General features: G+C 41.1%; 1 protein-coding gene across 3 annotated transcripts in view; it reads right to left on the bottom strand.

The window, feature by feature from the left end:
• LOC124716962 overlaps positions 1-24,889 on the bottom strand; it is a 238,022-nt gene that overhangs the window by 93,306 nt on the left and 119,827 nt on the right. For all 3 annotated transcript variants that reach the window (XR_007005686.1, XM_047243560.1, XM_047243561.1), the window contains exon 4: positions 1,904-2,071. Coding sequence is in view for 2 of the 3 variants with exons in the window: in XM_047243560.1 (XP_047099516.1) it covers positions 1,904-2,071 (168 nt within the window). In the remaining variant the exon portion in view is untranslated. The remainder of the gene's footprint in view (positions 1-1,903; positions 2,072-24,889) is intronic.

Below are 24,889 nucleotides of genomic sequence, written 5' to 3'. Positions count from 1 at the left end.
GCTTTCCTAGGACGAAGGGGCCATTGCACTGCAGACATTTGCACAAATGCTCATTGTGTAAATGTAATTTTTGAAGAGGAAAGTTTCAAAATGGCTCTGAGCACTATGCAACTTAACTTCTGAGGTCATCAGTCGCCTACAACTTAGAACTACTTAAGCCTAACTAACCTAAGGACATCACACACATCCATGCCCGAGGCAGGATTCGAACCTGCGACCGTAGCGGTCTTTCGGTTCCAGACTGTAGCGCCTAGAACCGCACGGCCACTCCGGGCGGCAGGAAAGTTTCCCAAACAGCAAAACAGTAGCTGTCTACAACCGAGGTCTCCAACCAGTCACCCATCGTTGTGACACATTTATCGCATTGGAATCTGAACAAGAAGAGAAGAAATCACACTATCACCAAATTTCATGGACACACAGCTTGATTCTTTCCAAGAGATAATTGAAACTTTATGACTATCTCTCGTACGTATGTGTGCACACCTTTTCTGGACAGGCAAGACAGTTCCAGCCTGTTGGGAAATCCGTGTACGAGGACTGTCCAAAAAATTCCGCAACATTCGTAATTTTGCGCCAATGGTGTGTTGCAGAGAAATGCAGTTGGCATCCCTGCACATGCCTATGTTTAATGTGTATCTGTGGAAGTTTCATTGTTGTATGTGTATCAGTTATTGATCAGTGCTGTATTGAGTAGAACGTTTTGTCGTAGAGTCTGCGAATTTCGAGACGGCAGAGTTAGAGGAGCAACGCGTCTGCATTAAATTTTGTGTGGAACTCAAGGAAACCATTGCAGGGTCACACCAAATGATGCAAGTAACGAGTGCTTAACCCATACTCAGTGTTACGAATAATTCACACGAGTTTGGAAATTTGTGGTAAGGTCTTATGGGACCAAACTGCTGAGGTCATCAGTCCCTAAGCTTACGCACTACGTAATCTAACTTAAACTAACTTACGCTAAGGACAATACACACACCCATGCCCGAGGGAGGACTCGACTCGAACCCCCGACGGGGGGGAGCCGCGAGTTAAAAATGACCGGACGAAAGTTAAAGATGACACTTGTTCAGGACGCCCCTCGACGTCTACCGACGACGCACATGTCAGGAACGTCAGCGAAACTGTGCGTGCCAATCGAAGACAGATTGTCTGAGAGACTGCAGAAGAATGTAACATTTCAGTTGGATCATGTCCTGAAATCCTGACACTGCATCTTGGAATGCATCGTGTTGGCGCCAGGTTCGTCCCACGGCTCAAGAGTCAAGACCAGAAAGACCTTCGCCTCCCAATCTGTGAAGAGCTTTTGGATCACGCAGATGAGAACGAGATCCTCCTTAAGAGAATCATAACTGGCGATGAGTTGTGGTTCTACGGTTATGATGTTGAAACCAAGGTTCAGTTATCACAGTCGGTCGGGAAAGGTTCTCCACAACCAAAAAAAGATTGTCAGATCAAATGTCAAAGCCATGATGATAGCCTTCTTTGAAGGGTTAGTTCATCATGAATTCGTGCCACAGCTCAGTCAACGTTTTCTTGATGCATTGCAAAAAACTCCTCAACATACATTCGGAGGGTGTTTCCTTCAATGCTACGAGAAATAAAAGTGGGTGTTAGTACATATAGGGACCACTCTTCACTCTCATATTGATGACAGCATCATTTCAGACTGGAAGTAAAGATTAATTATTTAATACCCGTTATATGATGAACATCTCCACCAAATTTTGATGAATATCTGACTGGTGCTTTGTGGTGTAAAACCTTCCCTTTCTGTCAGTGTGCGTGGAAAGAGCAGGAGTGGCCCCAGAAATGAACCGTGTGGAACATCATGCAGTGATTTTTCCCTGTACATATGAAGATTCATCGTGAGAAGTGTGGTTTGGTGAGGTAGTATACGTACCTGCATAGTTGTAGCCGAGCGTCTTTCCGCCTTCTGGCGTGGGCGTGTACTCTCGAGCGGGGGTGGACCGCACGGTCGCAGGAGATGGCCCCCTGAGTGGGTACAGTTTGTCCAGTGCCCACATGCGGTCCAGGTAGTCACTCAGCGCCTTGGGGGACGACCACGGTCCTGCGGGAATGCGTCACACAGAAATGTCACTCTAGTGCTCTCCCACATCAAAAATGTGCCCAGCTCTGCCAACAGGTCCCCTCAGAGCCAGCATTGGTATTGATGGTTGTTCTTTTATAGAACATCTGGACAAGACGATTCATTACATTATGGCACAGAACGAAACTCACCTGGGATAGATGATCAAACCTGTACAAATCATGACACTCTTTGAGAACAACTGTTGGAATAAAATATAGGTTCCACAAAATCTGTTCTAAAATAAAATAAAATCACATTATATAGCATGGTTGGCTGAGAAGCCCTGAGGGGTAGGTTCGCTCACCTATTTGGAAATGATTTTCTTTCTCTGCATACAATGATGCCTTTCCTTTGCGATGTACGAGAATTCTGTCTAAAGTGTATCTGTGTTGTGTAGATTACTGCAAATGGTGTGTGTATAGTTTGGTTTGATGTTTGCGTTACTTTACAATGAATGAAGCGAGAGGGTGAAAGCCAGTACCTACTTCTGTCCAATAGCACTAAGGGGTCTACTGAACTAACATCCCTATCTGAGGGACAGTTCAACCCAACAGCATCACTCTGGGAAGTTTTGGATCTTATGCCACCACCTCCTTTTGCAGGCCAGTCATTATAGGTGAAAATTTCTTCCATCATTAAGAATCGAACCGTCTACCTTTGAGCTGAGCACCATGGCAGTAGCTTGCATAAGCTATGGAAGTGGGTAAAATTTTTTACTGACATCCTGCAACCTAGGTTAGTCCTTTAAAGATTATATCACGCACGTCAATACAGCTTCCATTAGACTTAACCATGAAAATGAGAATTCAGAGTTGAAAGAGAAGACAGGCAGCGCGACCTGATATCAGCAAAATTATTCTTAACAGTGCTATAGGTAGAAATCAGATATTTAAAAATAATCCGAGAAATTTTCTATATGATTATAATTGGGTAGTTTGTAGACAAATCGAGATGTTGTAAGGTGCCTGAGTGTACATCTAACCTGGAAGATATGCAAACAGCTCCGACCATGGCTGATGTCTTGAAAGATTGGTGTATCCACAGGACATTCATCATGAAGATGTAGAGGGAGGGACAACATGTGGTAATAGAGAATGTCGAAATAAACATCTTCGTTCATGTTGATGATCAATGAGTGGCCTAGACTGTGGTATGAAAAAAAATTCCCAAAATACCACAGAACACCTCCAGCCAGACTACATCCTCCAAAGACTGTAGGATGAACGCCTCATTCTGCCATAGGAGCACTGAGCGTGTTCCATCAGATGGAAAGAGGCAAAATTGTGAATCACAAGACGACAATCCACCCTCCCCCCTCTCCAGTCAACTACTGTCCAGATTCAAGATGTGTAGCTTTGGCGCCTCAGTGAGCAAAATTCTTTTGAGGGGCAACCATCTCCAAATAACAATTGCGTGGCTTTCCATTCCCAATGTTCATTTGGAAACAGATTGAGCTAGACCTGCATTCAGCAACATTATTATCGGGTTCGAAACTGATTGTCGCTGACAACGTGTAACACCCATTCTGGTACTTATCAGTCAGGGTCTATTCATGACCACTGTCATCTAAGCCATATTACATGACTGTGAATGGTATACCATCACTTGTAGACACTGTAGACATTCTGTGTTGATACATTGACAAATTGGGCAACTTCATTCACGGTGTTGGTCATGGTCACGTCCAAACACAATACCTCCATCTTGTCATCTGTAATGTTCCTAAGTCAACCCATCTTACTATGCTGAATACACACAACTTACTGGCACACACAAAGCAATTCGCTGCCGTGACTTAGGTCTGAGTTGGAGGGTCACGTGACCATCTTGCACCATTTCTGCATCACCTACAGTGCTTTAGTGCAACTTTTTGTTCCTTTAAAGTGGTGACTAATATTTTGTCTTGTGAACTTGTGTATTAACTCGTTAAGAACGAAATTAGATAGTGATGTATTGAGCAGAGAGTACTCATTTCGCGTCAGGGAGTGGAGCAGTTCAGTTGTCATGCGATTGGGATGACATCAGACCTGGTACTGCCTGTCAATGTGACAGTGGAATGCAGGTGGGGGAGACGTGTGGCATCACCATAGCTGATCAAGGAACAGATGGTGGGTTTCTGACACTTGTCACACACCATCCCTGAAGCTCTGAACACAATGGGTATTTCACATGCCGTAGTGTATACAGTCTACCATGAGATTCCGGGGTTCTTTCCAGAACCAACCCCTCGCTATGCGATTCAGAAGTTGTTCTCCAACATGCCTACATCTGCTCTCCAGAAGCCACAGGTTGCAGAGATTACCACAATTGGGGAACGCCACCACTGGTTACCTCAATTGGGGAACGCCACCACTGGATGGTCGGTGCAAAAAGTGGACCTTCATGCACCCTGATGGCAAACCAAATAAGGCAGAGCACCATACTTACCCTCAGTGTACGTTCAGGTAGGTTGAGGATGCATTCTCGTGTGGGGGATGGTTACACGGGATGAAACTGGTCTCCAGGTACTTCTACCACCATCCCTCACAGGGGAACGATACGGGAAACTACTGTCAGTCGTGAGTATCCGTTGTTTCGCTTAACACATCCTACGACAGATCCACTATTCACTTCCTCTCCAGGTGCAGATCCGAGGGCGTGTCTAGATATCACGTCCTCTTCCACCCCCAAAGCCATTTGGGTAACAGCGATTTCTGTCTATACCAATTTTATTTGCCAGTTGACTTTCAGAAAATGAAGTAGCACGAAAACTGACACGAAAATGGCAAACAATTTCAGAAATTACAAGCTACATTCAACGAGGATGCTATTCCATGTCTAGTCCTCGTGGAAAGGCTTGTTATCTGACTGCTTGCAGAAGCCAAGGAAAGACGCCTAGTCCCAGGCTGAACACATCCGCTGCTAAGAACAAATCCGACACGGTTCGTGAGCCCACAGGCAAGGCAGAAATGAAAACTCTCTCCGCTTAAAGAGTAACGATAAATAGAACATTATTTCATTCGTTTGAACACTCAAATAGCCACGCAGTTATTTTGTGAAATACGACTTTGTCAAAGGTGTGAGAGGTTGTTGCTGTTACAGTTCTTAAATCAACTGTGCAACTCTTGTACTTCCCAAATATTCCGAAATGCAGTTTCTTGTTTGTAATTTAAAGTGATGTACCAAATGCAGAATATATTAACAAATTATTATTGTTATTACTATTATATGAAAAGATTTTGCATATTTTATTGTACACTACTGCCCATTAAAATTGCTACATCAAGAAGAAATGTAGATGATAAACGGGTATTCATTGGACAAATACATTATACTAGAACTGACATGTAATTACATTTTCACGCAATTTGGGTGCAGGGATCCTGAGAAATCAGTACCCAGAACAACCACCTATGGCTGTAATAACGGCATTGATACTCCTGGGTATTGAGTCAAACAAAGCTTGGATGGCGTGTACAGGTACAGCTGCCCATGCAGCTTCAACACGATTCCACAGTTCATCAAGAGTAGTGACCGGCGTATTGTAACGAGCCAGTTGCTCGGCCACCATTGACCAGACGTTTTCAGTTGGTGAGAGATCTGGAGAATGTGCTGGCCAGAACAGCAGTCGAACATTTTCTGTATCCAGAAAGGCCCGTACAGGACCTGCAACATGCGGTCGTGCATTATCCTGTTGAAATGTAGGGTATCGCAGGGATCGAATGAAGGGTACAGCCACGGGTCGTAACACATCGGAAATGTGACGTCCACTGTTCAAAATGCCGTCAATGCGAACAAGAGGTGACCGAGACGTGAAACTAATGGCACCCCATACCATCACGCCGGGTGATACGCCAGCATGGCGATGACGAATACACGCTTCAAATGTGCGTTCACCGCGATGTCGCCAAACACGAATGCGACCATCATGATGCTGTTAACAGAACCTGGATTCATCCGAAAGCATGACGTATTGCCATTCGTGCACCCAGCTTCGTCGTTGAGCACACAATCGCAGACGCTCCTGTCTGTGATGCAGCGTCAAGTGTAACCGCAGCCATGGTCTCCGAGCTGATAGTCCATGCTGCTGCAAACGTCGTCGAACTGTTCATGCAGATGGTTGTTGTCTTGCAAACGTCCCCATTTGTTGACTCAGGGATCGAGACGTGGCTGCACGATCGGTTACAGCCATGCGGATAAGATGTCTGTCATCTTGACTGCTAGTCATACGAGGCTGTTGCGATCCGGCACGGCGTTCCGTATTACCCTCCTGAACCCACCGATTCATTATTCTGCTAACAGTCATTGGATCTCGACCAGCGCGGGCAGCAATGTGGCGATACGATAAACCGCAATAGCGATAGGCTACAATCCGACCTTTATCAAAGTATCAAAGTCGGAAATATGATGGTACGCATTTATCCTCCTTACACGAGGCATCACAACAACGTTTCACCAGGCAACGCCGGTCAACTGCTGTTTGTGTATGAGAAATCGGTTGGAAACATTCCTCATGTCAGCACGTTGTAGGTGTCGCCACCGGCGCCAACCTTGTGTGAATGCTCTGAAAAGCTAATCATTTGCATATCACAGCATCTTCTTCCTGTCGGTTAAATTTCGCGTCTGTAGCACGTCATCTTCGTGGTCTAGCAATTTTAATGGCCAGTAGTGTAATAAAACAGTTAATTATTATTATTAGTATTATTGGAGATGATCAAAAAATTTCGTTTCGAAAGCCGCATAGTCCAGAATCGGTATACCAATCTTGCAAAAGGGCCGTGAACACTGAGGAAATCATTCCACCGACGCACCAGGTGAAGATGTACGTCTGGTAAGACACCGTGTCCGGCTTCGTGTAGAAATCAGTAACTGTCTGCTGCACACACTCATCCGACAGCAAACGTCGACCTTTAAAGGCCCATTTTTAAGGGACCTCAGCGTAACAATAGCATGGGGGGAGATCTGGGCTGTAGAGCAGGTGCTCGAGACTCCCCCTTGAGCTGGCGTAACTTCTGCATCACAACATTTGCGAAATGAGGGACGTGCGTTATCATGAAGCAGCAACACCGTTCCACATTGGTGGTTTTCGACAGAGATGCTGTCCCTTGTACAGTCTTAATTCTCCGACGGATGTCTATCGATGTTTGCCGTGCGACAATCAAGAAACGTATAACAGCACGTGTGTCGTGTTTGGACGCATTTGGTAATAACGTCGCCATAGTTCACGTCTCCGCGTTTACCGCACGCATGTCTGAAAGACACGACTTCCACACTAATGCCTTGTCTCTATGTTGGTGTTTGTATACCCGCATCGGATTCGCGCTGCGTTGCCTATTTGCTGCAGCAAAGCCCTCAAATTGAAATTATCTGATCGACACTTATAAAATTCTCTTCATCTGTGATACGTTAAAAGTGGGGGTTATGGCAGTTAATATTGAGGAGTAGGGGGGGGGGGGGAGGGGGGAAGAGAGACATTAACAGTCTGTGCGCCCTGCCCCCCCCCTTCCCCCTCAACCAATGGCCTTCTTCCCTCTACCCAAGAACCGAATCCTGGATCCACGCCTGTCGACCCCAAATTGTGTAAGACTCAGTGGGCGAACAGGGTTTTGGGGCTTTCAGAATTTTAAATTTTAATGTGGTTCCGAAGGGACGAATTGAAAAAAAAAAAAAATGGTTCAAATTGCTCTGAGCACTATGGGACTTAACTTCTGGGATCATCAGTCCCCTAGAACTTAGAACTGCTTAAACCTAACTAACCAAAGGACATCACAAACATCTATGCCCGACGCAGGATTCGAACCTGCGACTGTAGCGGTCGCGCGGTTCCAGACTGTAGCGCCTAGAACCGCTCGGTCACACTGGCTGGCGGACGAATTAAACAGCGAAAGTTTTGCATAAATGAAGAAGTTCAAGAGTAAGTTGCAAATACAAATTATTTACAATATTTAGTGTTTTACTAGAAGTTATCTGCGGCATCTGCAACTGGCTGACAAATGAAGCGCAGGAGTTAGCCATTTTAGGTGGTAATTGTAAACAGCAAACCTTGCCAGCGGCAGTACTGCAAACTCATTTTTTACTACGCGTCCAACCAACACTCGAAATGCAGCTACATAAGCTTGAAAGCCCCTAGTGAAGCGAAAAGGTATCTAATAAAGAAATGAATATTTGTATGTGATGGCGTAACAGTTCCTGCACAGTAACCCTGAACATCTATAACCGTCTCTGAGAAAAACAGTTTCTAAAAGCTAAACAAAAAATACCTAAGTATTTATTTCACTGACTAGAGTCCAATATCCGGCTCTGAAGTTAAAGACATGGGGAGAAGTATGATACGTGAAAATAAGACGTCATGGATGAATGACGCTGTGAAAGAAGTTGACCACGGTATGTCTGAAGCTGTACTTTTCGCACGGGGCGGCAAAATCCCTGCAGATGCTTTGGTGCGCCCCGCAGAAATGACGTTGTATTTATACTATTGAGCTCATGTATTGGATACCAATGGAGAGAGGGTATGTGAGCAGTAGCACGTTTCTGTGTTTACGCGTATAAGTTGTTTGAAAGATTGTAAGTTACACTAAATGTAGAAAAAAGTGAGTTAGGGACGTAAGTGATGTCTATTGTCAGTATTTAAAGCTAAATGTGGACCATGAATGTCCTAGTCGCAGCGACACGGAGAAAGGTGGGCTATTGTCATCTTATTCCGAAGGAATAGAAAGAAAGAGAATAATATAAATAAAATTTTAATCTTCTGACGATCAAAAATTTGTAAGCTTTCTATAACAAACGAAAATATTGTGCAAAGTGAAGGAAACTGTGTAGAAGGTAAAACAAAAGGAATCTCTTTGTTTTTTTTTAAATTTTTCAAAGGAGTCAGTGTTTGTTGAATTTTACGTTGTTTGAAATCGTAATAACGAGGTTCGTCAGTATTACCTGTAAATTACGCCTGTCAGGAAACTAAATGCAATCTAAGAAATACAGTTTTTACATCGTGACAGAGTGTAATTATTTAGATGAATTTTTTGTGTTGGCATAATGTTCCTGGAAAAATAAAGAAAAAGTTAATGAAGTACCTTTTGCACAGTACACCTCTGTGGTAAGGCATCATGTTTAAGCCAGATTAATTCACTGACTGAAAACACACATTTGATACATAATGTTTGAAATAATATTTTTTTTTTAAGTTTCTGCACAACTTTCGAGAACACGAATCAACAAAGATATATTTTATGCTACTTGACCGCGTAGTTGGCTGTATTTTGCGATACTCTCTGGTGTTCTGAAGAAGCATATTTCATATTACAGCTGTTGGTTTGAAAGTACGAAATACTATCGTAACACAGATGCGGTTACAGTGGCAAATGAAATGATGAGCATTCGTCGAGTGATAGAAAGAGGTATATATACTAGCATTATATTTTCTTTTCCTATTGATCCCTGCGCACTTTTAGGTTCAGTACTAATCTGTTGCTTACTGCAGCAAGTTTCAGAATATTAAACCTGCACTGCAATTTTCAAGTTAGTGTAGTAAGTACTTCCTCGAAAGGAACGTGCGCGCATTGGATCTAGATAGATTGTAGATCGTGCAAGAGTGCTCATGTACCAGATTAGTTCGCCGACGTTTTGGTGCCTCGTGGATTCCATACCATGACGTGCCGCCGTGGGATGCTACGCGTTACAGGTACGTGTTTTTAAATAAACTGCTCACGAATGTATGTGAAACGGTCATCAATCATAGTCGACTGCAAGGGATGCAAGAGGAAGCAGCCTCTGGAATGTGCAGTACAAATATTTTATTCACTACAGAATCCTCATACAGTTCTAGAAGTGATTGGATAACCATTTCTTTGGGATATAACAAGCGTTCTGCGTTACCTAAGAATTTTAGTTCTTGTCGCACTACACGTCTCGAAACCAGAGCAATTTCTTTGCATAAAATTATGGCAATTTTAGTCTCTTGTCCCCCTCCAACCTTCTGGATAGATATCTTCAGACGCCCATGGTAACGGTATGCAGTAGTTTATCTTGCAGTGGAAATCAAATGACCGATGAATAATGTTTCTGAAGAAACTCTTCAATAGAGTGGAGTGAGTTGGTCTACAGAAAGTTTATCAGTTCACTCTTCGTTTACACTAGATTACCCACAAGTTTCAGTCCTCAGTCGTAGATTTTCTTGTCACGTGTCGGATCTTGCACCCCTGGCAATGAATTGTATCCTGAAAAATGCCACGCTGCATGTACTCATACAATGACTGGCAAGTCATTCCAAACGTGAAAGGAAGTCAAGAGCATAGCACATCCAACAGGACCATGCTTAGTAAAGCCCTGTGCCAAACTTGACAACAACGTTACTTCCCAAAACCTATTTAAATGCTCTTGTAGGCTGGTGAATAGATGTGTACCCATTCCTTTCTGTACTAATTTCAAACCTTTGAAGTTTTTGGAAAAATGGGTTTTAGTCCTCGTATTGTAATTACACTTCAAGAAGAATGTAATAATTCCAATCCCAAAGAAAGCAGGTGTTGACAGATGTGAAAATTACCGAACTATCAGTTTAATAAGTCACAGCTGCAAAATACTAACGCGAATTCTTTACAGACGAATGGAAAAACTGGTAGAAGCTGACCTCGGGGAGATCAGTTTGGATTCCGTAGAAATGTTGGAACACGTGAGGCACTACTGACCCTACGACTTATCTTAGAAGAAAGATTAAGGAAAGGCAAACCTACGTTTCTAGCATTTGTAGACTTAGAGAAAGCTTTTGACAATGTTGACTGGAATACTCTCTTTCAAATTCTAAAGGTGGCAGGGCTAAAATACAGGGAACGAAAGGCTATTTACAATTTGTACAGAAACCAGATGGCAGTTATAAGAGTCGAGGGGCATGAAAGGGAAGAAATGGTTGGGAAGGGAGTGAGACAGGGTTGTAGCCTCTCCCCGATGTTCTTCAATCTGTATATTGAGCAAGCAGTAAAGGAAACGAAAGAAAAGTTCGGAGTAGGTATTAAAATCCATGGAGAAAAAATAAAAACTTTGAGGTTCGCCGATGACATTGTAATTCCGTCAGAGGCAGCAAAGGACTTGGAAGGGCAGTTGAATGGAATGGACAGTGTCTTGAAAGGTGGGTATAAGATGAACATCAAAAAAAGCAAAACGAGAATAATGGAATGTAGTCGAATTAAGTCGGGTGATGCTGAGGGAATAAGATTAGGAAATGAGACGCTTAAAGTTGTAAAGGAGTTTTGCTATTTGGGGAGCAAAATAACTGATCATATAAAATGTAGTCTGTCAATGGGAAGGAAAACGTTACTGAAGAGGAGAAATTAACATCGAGTATTGATTTAAGTGTCAGGAAGTCGTTTCTGAAAGTATTTGTATGGAGTGTAGCCATGTATGGAAGTGAAACGTGGACGATAAATAATTTGGACAAGAAGAGAATAGAAGCTTTCGAAATGTGGTGCTACAGAAGAATGCTGAAGATTAGATGGGTAGATCACGTAACTAATGAGGTGGTATTGAATAGAATTGGGGAGGAGTTTGTGGCACAACTTGACAAGAAGAAGGGATCGGTTGGTAGGACGTATTCTGAGGCATCAACGGATCACCAATTTAGTACTGGAGGGCAGCGTGGAGGGTAAAAATCGTAGAGGGAGACCAAGAGATGAATACACTAATCAGATTCAGAAGGATGTAGGCTGCAGTAGGTACTGGGAGATGAAGAAGCTTGCACAGGATAGAGTAGCATGGAGAGCTGCGTCAAACCAGTCTCAGGACTGAAGACCACAACAACAACTGGAACTGCACATCCACTGAGTGGCGATGAGTGACCCTTTCCAGACGAAGCACGTTTTATGCTCCTATGCTCCATCGGACAGACAGCTAGGCCAGAGGAGGGAAAATTGTGGTCTTGTCGTTTTGGAAGGCACAGTGGATTAACACAAGTATGCATCTATCCTTGTGGACCGTGCCCACCTTACGTGCAATTTTTTTTTTCTCGTCGCTATTGCATCTGCCAGCAGGACAATGCAACGTTATCACAGCTCGCAGCGTACACGCGTGGTTCGAAGACCACCAGCGAGAGTTTGTTGTACTCCCTCGGCCACGAATACCACCAAATTCTCCAGATTTAAAGCCAACTGAGAATCTGTGAGACCACATCGATCGGCCTGTTTGCGCCTGGATCCTCAATCTTGAAACCTAGCGTAGCTGCCCGTGGCACTGCAGTTGACAGGTCTCCACATTCCTGTCAGTAGCTGCAGAACGTCACTGACTCTTTTCCTGCACATCTGACAGTGGTCCACATTGCAAAAATTGGTTATATGGGGTTTTGGGAGGTGGTCACTTCAATGTGAATGAACAGCGTACATGTGGTTTTAATTCTAGAACATCATGCAGTTGGTTCTAGTGTTATATTCACTCTTTTAACTATTTTTTGTGAACAGAGAAACGTTGGTAATTACGATAGCTATTAATGAATACCACTATAATAATTCATTTATGTCTATTGCCATTATTAGTATTTCTCTTTTCACAAAACCAGTTAAGAACATTAACCGTAGGACCAAAAAATAACCTTTAAATGGCCTTCAGTGGCTTAACATTAGTACAGAAAGTGTTTAGATTCATGGTCACAAATGTATTGGACAACCTACCAGAGCACATAGAATGTCATGTTTATAATTTGGTGGAGTGTAAGATGAAATTAAAGAAATTTCTGTTGGGCAACTACTCCTACTCCATTGAAGAGTATCTTTACAGAAAATCTTAATTGTAAAGTTTTAAGTTCATTTGTAATTAGAAGTAACTCAGTGATACGGTAATGTAAAGTCAGTCACTGTATTGCTCTTGAGTGAAGTAAAATGTACATCTTTGTCTCCTTTTCACCCTCCAGTGACCACTCTCCATGGGATCCTTGCAGTACAGATAGTGCAATAATGTGAAAAGATAGAATTTCAGGATTGTATGGCTAAAACAAGAAGATTGAGTATCTTAAAAACTATTCCTGCAGTTCTATACTTTCATACTCGTAAACTGGTGAATCATTGAGAATATACACATGTTGGTGACACGTACCTTAAGCACGCTCATTTTGTGCATGAGAGTGTACAGTTTGCCTCTAGTGCAGATACACTTCAACAATAAATGGAAGGCCGGCCGAAGTGGCCGTGCGGTTAAAGGCGCTGCAGTCTGGAACCGCAAGACCGCTACGGTCGCAGGTTCGAATCCTGCCACGGGCATGGATGTTTGTGATGTCCTTAGGTTAGTTAGGTTTAACTAGTTCTAAGTTCTTGGGGACTAATGACCTCAGCAGTTGAGTCCCATAGTGCTCAGAGCCATTTGAACCAATAAATGGAAGAGCAAGTTTGGATGTAGGCATGACTACCAGGTACAATAAGAGTAGACCTAGGAAAACACAATATTTTTTGGTCAGTATTTCAGTCTAGTTACTGAATTTAGTGCCATGAAGGCACGCGCACTAGAGACCGTTATAAACAGTTTACGCCGTTTTCTACAGTTTTCACTGTTGTTAGGCATGAGGCTGTGTTTTGTGGAGCATTTGTAAATATTTCGCGATCTTCGCATTTTAGTGCTATATAATATATTAAAGCTATTCGGAATGTATTGTTAGTTTTTCAGGTTCAGAATTTTATGGTGGGTCAAATGTTATATATTTTTAGAACTTTATAAAACACGTGGACAATTACGCTATACCTCATCGGTTGTGTAGCATCGTATACCTTGAAACAGGAGGTCTTTTACCACGGTTCTTGTGAAAGTCGCAAATTAACCGAGTTTGTTTAATGTATTAACAGTTTTGCCTATCCTGAGCATTGAAACCTGTGTTAGTTTCCAAAAGCTTTGTGGCGTCGTCGATCGTCGAGATTGACATCGACCATCAAATCGATAATATAAAGAATCAAAAACTGCTTATTTTTATAGAACTTGTTGTATTTCTCTTGTTGCTTCCGGCATTGTACGGCGTCGTATGATTTGGTATAATTGCGTGATTGATGCAATTGCAGGTATTATAATCACAATTCTATTCGTGGCAAAAGTATCTGAATATATATTCTACGTATTCGCGCTACCAAAATCCACAGCTTCTATTTCACCAAGTATTTAACCTCTAACTGTTTTTTGGTAGTACTCCTGCTTCATTTGACTTAACTTACTGGTCGATGGTATGTAGCAGAGTAATAATGTAACAGACAGCCTATTAAATGTAGTATTGATGAAATTCTCACAATTTCAATGCTTTTAAATTTCAGTCGCATATTTGTTCCTAGAAACATGACCATGATGTTCCGTGGAACATGTTTCCACATCTAGAAAAACCTTAATTTTCTGGAGTAATTTTTGTAACAGTCTGCAGCACTTAAAAAAAGTGAATGTCATCATTTAAAAATGGAGTAAGAAGCCAACGACTGGACGTACAGTAAAAGAAAGAAGCACACAAGAACAACGAATGAAAAATTCCTTCATGGTATTCTATTAAAGGGCTGGCCAAAGGCGAAATTGCGAAAAATGCATCGAGGTGTAATACCCTCCCCTTATTACCAACATCTCGTGAAGAAAATAGCTCAAATTAACAACGCAGTCATAGAAATAGAAGATGGATTTTTGTATTTAGGGTAATGAAAGCCAACGATTGGATTGACAGTAACAGAAAGAAACACACAAGTACAAGGGAGAATTAAAAATTCCTTGTCGGAATTTGTGGGCGTAGAGAATGACAATGTAAAAAAAAGTTAACACTTCTTGAACAGATTAAAACTATGTAAAAATGCCTTCTTTGCTTGGTTTCACACGCTTCATTCTTCAACATCTATTTTTTATTTTTTCACCTTCCCGTCTTTAATTACTAATTCACGAAATTAAATTTCTTTGTGTTTAAAATGAAAAAAAGAAATAAAAGTCGCTTCTTCGGGATTGTGATATTCTTTTTGGACCAGTAAAGACAATTACCACTTCCCTTCTTCGGGATTGAGATATTCTTTTTGGTCCAGTAAAGACAATTAGCACTTCACGAGCGTCGTCGGTCTTCGTTGGATTACAGGCTGTTTTCCTCGTCTACTAGTAAATAAATAACATAAAATAGACATACTATATGTATTCTTTGGGTTAAACACATGGAAGACAGAAGTTTTGAAAACCAGTAAAACGGAAAGAATGATGACATCGTACACGTCAAGATCGGGGGCGAGACTGTAGAAGCAAAACTCCAGAAAATCGTTGAAGCAGGGAAGCTGGGAAGACATCAGTAGTAAATCAATACTGGTGAAGATAGCTTTCTTGCATGCAGGAGATCTGGTAATATCAAATGTTACTGAATTAACGAAGAAGTTTGTGAAATTATGCCTATAGAACCTAGTTAGAAGAGGGTTGTGGGAGAGCAGTGGCAAGTTGGAGAATCGGCAAGAGAGATGCTATAAATTAAGTGGGCTGGCACGAAATCAAGAGACAAAAAAAAAAAAACTCGGCGAAATATGACAATGTAAAATACCTTGGAAGAGGGATAAAGGATCATGAGACACTACCTAACTTCTAAAAGAATTGTTATATTCCAGAGGAATGATCAACAGAGGGAGAAATCTTAGGAAAAACATATTTATCGTTGACAGTGGGATAATACGTATGAGAAAATGAGATGATTAAAAAATTTGAAAGACTTTAACAAATGTAAATATAAGGAGATTGTTTTATAGAGTGCTCACCTCTATCAAGTGTTTGACCCTCTCCCGACTAATCTTGATAATATCACTCCTCTGATGATGATTTCATTATGGATAAATGTAGAAATGTCCGTGCTCGGAAATTCATTTTTCCTACCTCAAACACGTAATTTCTTGTCTCTATGTTAAATGTCCACCTTCCCCAGGTAGTCTGAACATGTAACACTTAACTGTCCATTAAAAAAAGCCCAAATGCGTTTCAGTAGTTATTCTTAAGTATAGGCAGATTCTCCATCTCCCACGAGCATTCAATCGAAAGGCATTAATTTTGCTCTCCAATTTTTTAATGTTAAGACACTTATTGTGGCTATAGTTCATAACTGTAAAAGTTCATTCATGTTTTTCCTATTTTCGTAATTTTTGCCTTATCATCTACAAATATGTGAATCGGCACTTAATTTTTTGTGTGTTGATATCTATTATTTAAAAGAGTTTTAGTTTTTAATGATGTGGCGATAAAAATTACATGACAGGAAGTTTCTACTTTCATATTAAAGGTCTGTATTTGGCATTTTAACCTGATATTAACAATTTTTTATCAACTGCATTTTTCACTACTTTGTGTTACGATATAATGGGAGAGTAGTATTCCCGGTAGTGCTCTGCAGCTTATTTAAATCTGAAAACATTATTAGATTATTTTTGTGGATTTTTGGCAGCTCCATCACTGAAGGCTCTGAGTTCTGTTTTCATAGAACGTAATACAGCTCCTATGTAAATGGGTGGGGTATTATCAATAATTTTGACTAGGTATTTCAACAAACTCATTTTTCCCATGATCTCTAGCCCTATAGGTTTTTGTGAGCTGATAATAACGTTTACTCTCTTCAATTTCTGGTATCTGTTCACTTCTGAAGCTTATGGGAATTATGAACGTTGTGAGACCTATGCTACATATTTTATTACTCTGAATCTATTTGTAACACCAACAAAAGTAAAACAATAATAACTGAGCGTATTCGAATAAAGGCAGGCGATGGCGAGTTAATTAGATTAGGAAATGAGTTAGAGTAGTACATGAGCTTTGCTAATTGACTAGAAAAGTAACTGGTTATGGCCAAGGTAGATACGATATAAAATAAGATATAAAATGCAGGCTAGCAATAACAAGAAAAGCGTTTCTGGAAAGAAATATTTTAACATCGAATATAAAATTAAGTCTTAGGAAATCTTTTCTGAAGTTATTTGTCTAGAGGGTAGCTTTGTATGGAAGTGAAACATAGACAATAAATAGTTCAGACAAGAAGAGAATAGTTTTTGAAAAGTGGTGCTGATGATTAATGCTGGGGTACATCGGGTTATAATGGAGAAACACTAAAGTGGACTGGAGAATAAAGAAATTTTTTGACACAAATTGACTAAAAGAAATCATCAATTAGCAGTACACATCCTGAGACATCAGGAAGATGCCAGATTTTTGATTGAGGCAACTGTGGCGGGTAAAAATTGTACAGGGAGCCTGAGAGATGAATGCGGTAAGCAGATTCAAGTGGATTTAGGTAACAGAAGTTTTGCAGGGACATAGAGATAGAGTAGGGTAGAGAGCTGCATTAAACCAGGCTTCGGACTGAGGACCACAACAACATCAAGCTACTTGTAGTAAATAGCTGAGAAGCATTATTCCTAGATTTATGCAAGGGTATTAAAAATTCCATAAAGTTTATACCTGTATATTTTGTGTGCAGATTTCATCAGAATAGTGCTACTTTATATGTATGTTTGAGTACTTTTGTTGGTACTTTATAATGAAAGTATGTCCATATTCATCTATCCCATATTTATTTAGTAGTTTTACAATTATGTAAGCTTTGAATTAACCTATGGGAAGGTATGTCTTTTTATGGATTGTGACTATAAGAACTTTACGCTCAGTATTTTAATGATTTAAAGCACTACACACCTACATTTGCTTATTATTCGTCACTGGCCATTCTTTAATGAGTTCTTTTTTTTCTCTTGGCTGTGCACTTCAATTCTCGCCACTTCCTACAGGTATTCATTTAACGTTATGTCTATTAATGAATAACACCTCCAACTTCAGAAGATAGTTAATGAAGTATTTATGAAAGCAACAATAATGATTACCATTGCCCCAGCATACACTCATTACATCCATCTTCCCAACCAGATATTGCTCTGTTCCCAGTTTGCTTAGCTGATACTGTGTCCTTTCCATAGAACTCGCTAAATCAGAGATCATCTATCTTAACATCTATCTTCTACACCTATAAATTCTTTTTACATCTGCCACTATCATTATTGTTATAATAATAATAATAATAATAATACTAATAATTTTTATTATTATTACTATTAGTGACAGCAGCTACAATAGTAGAAGTACTGTCATCATTAACTTCATTAGTTTGGAGTTTTACTTACTCACATTGCACTTTATATGCTCATCTCATTTTAATATTACTTGTCATATCAAAATTGTAATTTCTTAGGAATCTATGATGTTAAGAATCTATTGCATGTGTTAAACACTGGTCTGATGTAAGAGAGGGCCAGATGGCCCTAATCAGACCAGGTTAAATAAATAAATAAATAAATAAATATTGGTGGCGTTTCAGACAAATAAGTATACCACTTTCTGACTTACCTTAAAAAGAAATTATGTTTTCATCGTTAATTAGAAGTTTGTGTGATGAAGGTAACAGTATGTAACTTTATTATTACTGCGTATCCATTTAGGCCATCCATTTAACATGGAACACTTCAACATTTTTCCTTCGTGGTATGATTGGATTTTAACCAGACAGAGGAACAAATTGGCTATAAAAGACGATACAGGAGAACGAAGCATTTCAAGATCATGAGGGATCTGTCTCTTTGAGTGGGATTCTTAGATATGTTTCACTTCCAACAAAATCAGAAGCGATGCCGCACAAGAAAACAGGCATTGGTTGAAATTGTTGTAATGTACAGCAAAATATACAGGCTGTTTCACAATTCCTATTATCAGCTTCTAGGATTTGCAGAGTGGACTTAGTAGAAAAAGTTTTGATAAGGAACCCAAGTCTGGGAAATTCATTGTGGACGTAAAATAAATGTAAAGGTCGGATCATTTTCAAATCTCAAGCTTCAGGATACCCTCACGAACTGTGCATAGGGCTTTTTGATAATGAACCCAAGTGCCAGTCTCGGTATTTAGTAGTTTTACTCCTGACGATGATGGCGGAGCTAGCCATCGATAGCTCGAGAATTTTATTGGAATTGATACGGCTTAAAAATCAAGAAGATTTTATTCAGTCATGCCACCCTGAAAGACTCCATTGGCGTCTGGTGTTTGCGACATGTGAAAGACTGATGAGTCTGAGAGCGACACAAATAATGTGTAAAGTGAGTGTGGTCGAGTTTATACTTGATCAGCAGAGATAATCTTTGTCAGAGATAAAACTTAACCATCGATTGTTGTCTGTCAATGATAAAAAATTTTCTTTCGATTTTACAGAGCCACTGTCCAGAACTCCTTGAGTTCCTCGACTTCTTCTTTTTTGATAAAATTATCACTACGTTTATATATTTGGATGGCGTCTCTATAAAGTTGTGAATAATAGTTCCTCATAGTTTTTTGAAATCAAAATTTTATCTACTATGTCAAATTGTTATCCATTACTATATAGAGAAGCCATCGAAATATATAAACATGATGAGAATTTTAACAGCATAGCAGAAACCATGAAACTCAATGATATATGGACAGTCGCTCTTCAGTATGCATAGATAAGTTTTATCCTTGACAGGCGGCAACTGCTTGTTCAGCTTTATCTCCGACAAAGATTATCTCTGGTGGTCACATGTAAATTTGACCATGCCCACTTGACAGAATGTTTATGTCACTCTCCGACGTTCGACTTGTCAGTCGGCAAAATTCAACATTGGCAGAAGATTTCCACCTCTGGAGGAGATGTCCAGCGCAGCTCTGGATGAAACTTCAGGAACAGAAAAATTTCTTCGACCATGGTCATACGTCCAATTGTGAAAGCCTTCATTGTACAATGTCTGCGTTTATAGTCTGAAGGACATTCTAATTTGGAGATACAGACTCTGTATAAATACAGACCTTGTAAACATAAAAAAACTGTATCTCCTAAGTGCCCTCTACTGCCCCTAGAAGCCTGTAACAGGAATAGTGAAACTTCATATTACGTAAATACTGGAGCTTCTATGAGACTGCATTAGGAAAGGTTACAAGCAGAGTGTCACCACAAAGTCTCGAGAACAGACTACTGGCAGGTCGGTTGAGATTTCGTGTTGCGGTATGTCATTTACCGCTGGCGCCATACTACAGGCGTGCCATAGAGCCAAAGACAAATGGGGCATTGAGTGACATACTGTAGTCGTTGTTTCTGTTTGTGGCGTCAGATCCACTTCAACGCATCCGTAGACGAAGGTGAAAAGTCAGAGGAAGCAGCTATTCTCGAGACACATCCCTCACGAATTTCTGTAATCATGGCGTGGGACGATATCGGGCATGACAGAATGACTGATTTGGTAATTAATGAAGGGACAATGAATGCTCGCCAGTATTCGGTAGAATGTAAATCTTGTTGCATACGCTTCATGACCAGTGTTCTAAACGGCGTATTTCAACAGGATAACGCAAGCTCCCGCACTGCATTTCACACCAGAAGCGCCTTGACAAATATACAGATCCATGAGTGATCTGCTAGATCCCCTTTTATCATTCATAAAGCGGGTCTGCGTTGCCATGGGAAGATGTATACTTTCAATCCAGCCTCCTGCCAGTAGTCTTCACGAAGTAATGCAGAATGTGTTTCAGCCTTGTCAAGAAATTCCTCAATATGAAATGCAGAGTCTCTCCGTGACATAACGGACAGAAGACTGTCTATGTGCCGACGGGAAATTTGGGAGGTGGGGGGGGGGGGGGGGGGGACATTCATACTGATGTTAACGTTGGACATCAGTTCTGAATGGAACGAAATATTACTCATTTAATATCCGTTATGAGATGGACATGTACACAGAGTTCGATAAATGTGGGCTGGTACTTCATGGTGCAATTCTAATTCTTTTCATTTCTGTGAGTGTATTTAGCGCAGTTCAGGCAGCGACTGGATGGATACAAAAAGAAAATAACAGAAATAGGCCTGGAGTACTGTCAGTAAACTAAACAAAATCTTGGTTTGAAATGGAGAGTTTACAATGAATATTACTAGTTTCGACTTACTCTTATAAAAATTCGACTTTTTTGTGAAAACATACAAATTAATGGTTGTTCACCGAGTACTGGAGAAATGTGTGACAGGAATTAGGAGAGAAAATTGATCAGGAAATAGACTGGGTAATTATGACTGTAGTAATAATGAAATGGACGTAGATGAATGAGCAATGAGTGTACCAAGGGAGTAGACTGTTGGATGCCAAGTCATCCGGAAAGACTGACGTGACCTGACAGAACATGGCTGGATGATATAAGAAACATGCAGGGGTACTGGGGGTTCTTATATCTGAATATTCTACGTGTATGGAAAAATCTAGAGAAGGTTTTTGTCCAGCAGTAACTCCAATTGTCTGATGATGATGATGGTGTGGAAAAGGGAAAACAAATGACTGATTTTCACCACGAAACTCGTTGAAACGTTTACATAATTGGTGGAAGCTACCAAGATTGATTAGCAAGAAAGTGTTTATGAAGCAGAACAATGCACCTTCCACCAATCGTTCCGATGATAAAACATGACGAAATGCACTACCTGACAAAAAAGTCAAGCACCCAGAAGATGTGTTTAGATGTCAATGTAATTTCGTATATGTATACACCACTGACGTCTGTGTATATGATTAGGGGTACAACCCACTGTGGTAGGTAGAGCTGCCATCAGAATATATTAGTGTTCTTCGTGTTTAGAGTTGATACCAAGCATGGGGCGTGAACACTGTGAAGGATGCGGAGATGCGACATAGTCTTATGTTACGGCGTTATCAGCACCTGATAGAATTTGAAGTGAAGTCTCATTGTGGCCTTTGTTTGACCAACTGGTCGAATCGTGCAATCTTCAGATACGTGGGGCATTTAGATGTTACAGTGGCATTGGATTGCAATAGGCACTTGATATTGGACTGCATGGGCACGTGATGGTAGGCACACTCATCGTCAAGGTTCTTGTCAACCTTGTCTGACCACCACAGTGGAGGATTGCCATACATCTCTGCCAGCCATGCTACAGCAAATAACGGAGATCCTGGAAAATACTGTATCATTGGTCAGAGACCAGCAGCAGCCGCTCCAGGGAACTACCATGCCATGCATATGGTGCCATTAATCCCTCAACACAAACGGCGGCATCTGGAGCTGAGTCATGACCAGGATGCTGCTGATGCTTGGGTAGCATTTACTCAGTGATGAATTATGATTCTGCACTACCCTGGATAAACATTGTCGGCGAGTATGACGGTGACTTCGGGAGAGGACCTATACTTCCAATGTTTTGAAGAAGCACAGAGGTGGTGTGAGGAGACCCTCAGGTGTGGCTTAACCCTCATGGCTGGTAGTGACTGACGGAACACTGGTGGCACAGCAGTATGTTATGGAGATCCTGCGTCCTCATATGGTACCTCTCATGTGACAGTATCGTGATTCAATTTTTCAACAGTGCAGTGATCATTTTGACATGTCACGTGTCTCTATGAACAGTTTGCATAATGTTGAGGTAGTGTCATGCACAAGAAGATCACCTGGTCTGTCCCCGATGGTAAATATGTGGGACCAACTCTGGTGTCAACTCTGGCCCCAGATATCAAGGACCAGTCACAACAGTTGTGGGCCAGATTGCTTCAGAAGAGGATACAATGGCATTATGGCTCATCATATACCCTCTCAGAGTGTGGAGTTCCATTTCGTTTCCTCTTCCCTTTGTGGGCGCTTCACTTTTTTGTAAGGAACTTTACTTCTCCACCCTTCTTCCTCGAGTCGAACTGCTTGTTTTCTAATCTAAAAGAAAAGAGGCTAGAGATACTCACCTAATGGAGAGGTTAACTACTGGATGAACCTGGTCTCCACCAACAAAATTTTTCAGGTAGTCCAGGTGTATTTTCTGAATATTATGTCACAAGGGAACTGTGATCTCTGATGGCTCATTACAGAGTAATAATTTAATTGTGATATATTCTGTTTGGTACACTCCTGCAATGTTGGAACATGCGGATACTCCCTTTTGAGGCCATCAATGAATCAAAATCAAATGCCCCACTGCTCAGTTGAACGCCTCTGTTGATAGTGCTGACACATTCATCTACCAGTTGGGGTACTCAAAGGGGTGTACCCGCTGGGTCCCTTGCCACATAAAAGAAGACATAAAGATCAACGGCGGACTATCTACGTGGAATTGCTTGTACGTTTCGAGGCTGGTCGTGACAATTTCTTGTGGAACATCGTCACAGACGTCGAAACATGGGTTCGTCACTTCGAACCAGAAACAAAATGGGAAGGGTAGAGTGGCACCGCACCACCTGTCCTGCAAAGAAAAAGTCCAAAGCCGCACCCTCAGTTGGTAAAGTCATGACGAGGGTCTTCTGAGATACTGAAAGGGTTATTCTGTTTGATGTCATCCAACATGATGTAACAATGAACTATGAAGTGTTTTGTGCTGCCTTCATCGCCACAAAAATGCAAACGAACTTCTCCATGGCAATGCAAGGCCTCGCCCATGTGTGCACCTGAGAGGAGCTCATAAAACTTAATCCGACTATTCTTCTTCATCCACCCTATAGCCCAATATGTAGATGATGGGGAGGTTATTAATGCAGCAAGACTTTGGCTCCAACGTCGACCATTAGAGTTGTAGCATGCGGGCATACAGTCCTCACACGCTATGGTGGTGTAAGGCCGTCACATTGAACAGAGATTTTGTTGGAAAATAGGGTTATGTAGCCAAAAGAGTGGGGAATTATATGGTTTATTGGAACCCTGAATGAAACCAACCTGCTTTCAAGAAAAGAATGTGTTGCTTAACTCCCTAGTAAATGTGGAACTGTACCCTTACAGGTATTATTCAAAAAGTCGACCACCATAATCATGGCAGAGTGTACAGCGATTTAACATCAACGGTCAAGAATCCTAATTGTCTGGCGTACTATAGTATAGGCAACATAAAACAGGACCGGAAAATATTTTATGTACCATATCTTAAGATAGCCAACTGGACTTGTATATGAGTTGTGGCTCCTGTGTTTAGGTGGATAAAATGTTTTTCGGGCCATTTTATTTTATGCACCCTGTACTTCCAAGGAGGCGATAATCTTAGCAACCAGGTTCATGTGAGTACAGACCTGAGTCTCGTAAAATATGCCCATGTAAGGAGATGTCCCCTATGTCCCCTCATAAGGGGACGTCCACTGCCCCGCATAAGAAGGCGTCCACAACTGTCGAGCCTGCTGACCAATGAACCAGAGCACGTCGACCAGTTAATTACTCTCCAAATGAAATGAAACTACTATATAAAGAGCCACCAGAGATCATGAGTCCCTTATACCATAATACTAGGAAAATATCGTTGAACAATGTCCAAAAATTTTCCGTTGGAATTCTCTTTTGACCTGTGTACTGCTCATTAGTGTTATGCAGAGTCATACATTAGAAAGATTGTTATCTAGCTTGAAAACATTAATCGAAGTAAGGGTAGATTATGTTGAGAAATAAGTGTGAAAACAGCCTAACTTACCCTGTCTTTTATAAAACTTATCCCGATAAATAGGGTGGTTAAGGGAGAAGTGTTGCCAGTTTTCCAAGAAGACATGGATGCTCAGAGAATCAGGTAGTTGATATGTTGCTGTTGAAGTATATTACTAAGAAGATACTAGGATGCTGAGTATAATAGAAAATGTTGTGGGGAAGGTGAACCGAAAACTGCGTTTTTTTGGCAGAATAGATAGAAGATGCTACAGGTCAACTAAAGAGACTGCCTACACCATGCTTGGCTGTACTCTTCTGAAATCCTCGCTAGATAGGATTGGTGGAGTACATGCCAAAGTCACTGACAGAACAGAAGTATTATGAAAAAAGAAGATGCTGGAGACGCTGGAACAAAAACAACCAGGAACTAACATAACAACAATAAAT

This window comes from Schistocerca piceifrons, chromosome 9 (assembly GCF_021461385.2).
Source record: "Schistocerca piceifrons isolate TAMUIC-IGC-003096 chromosome 9, iqSchPice1.1, whole genome shotgun sequence".
NCBI lineage: Eukaryota > Metazoa > Arthropoda > Insecta > Orthoptera > Acrididae > Schistocerca > Schistocerca piceifrons.
This window is presented reverse-complemented; position numbering and strand designations above follow the sequence as displayed.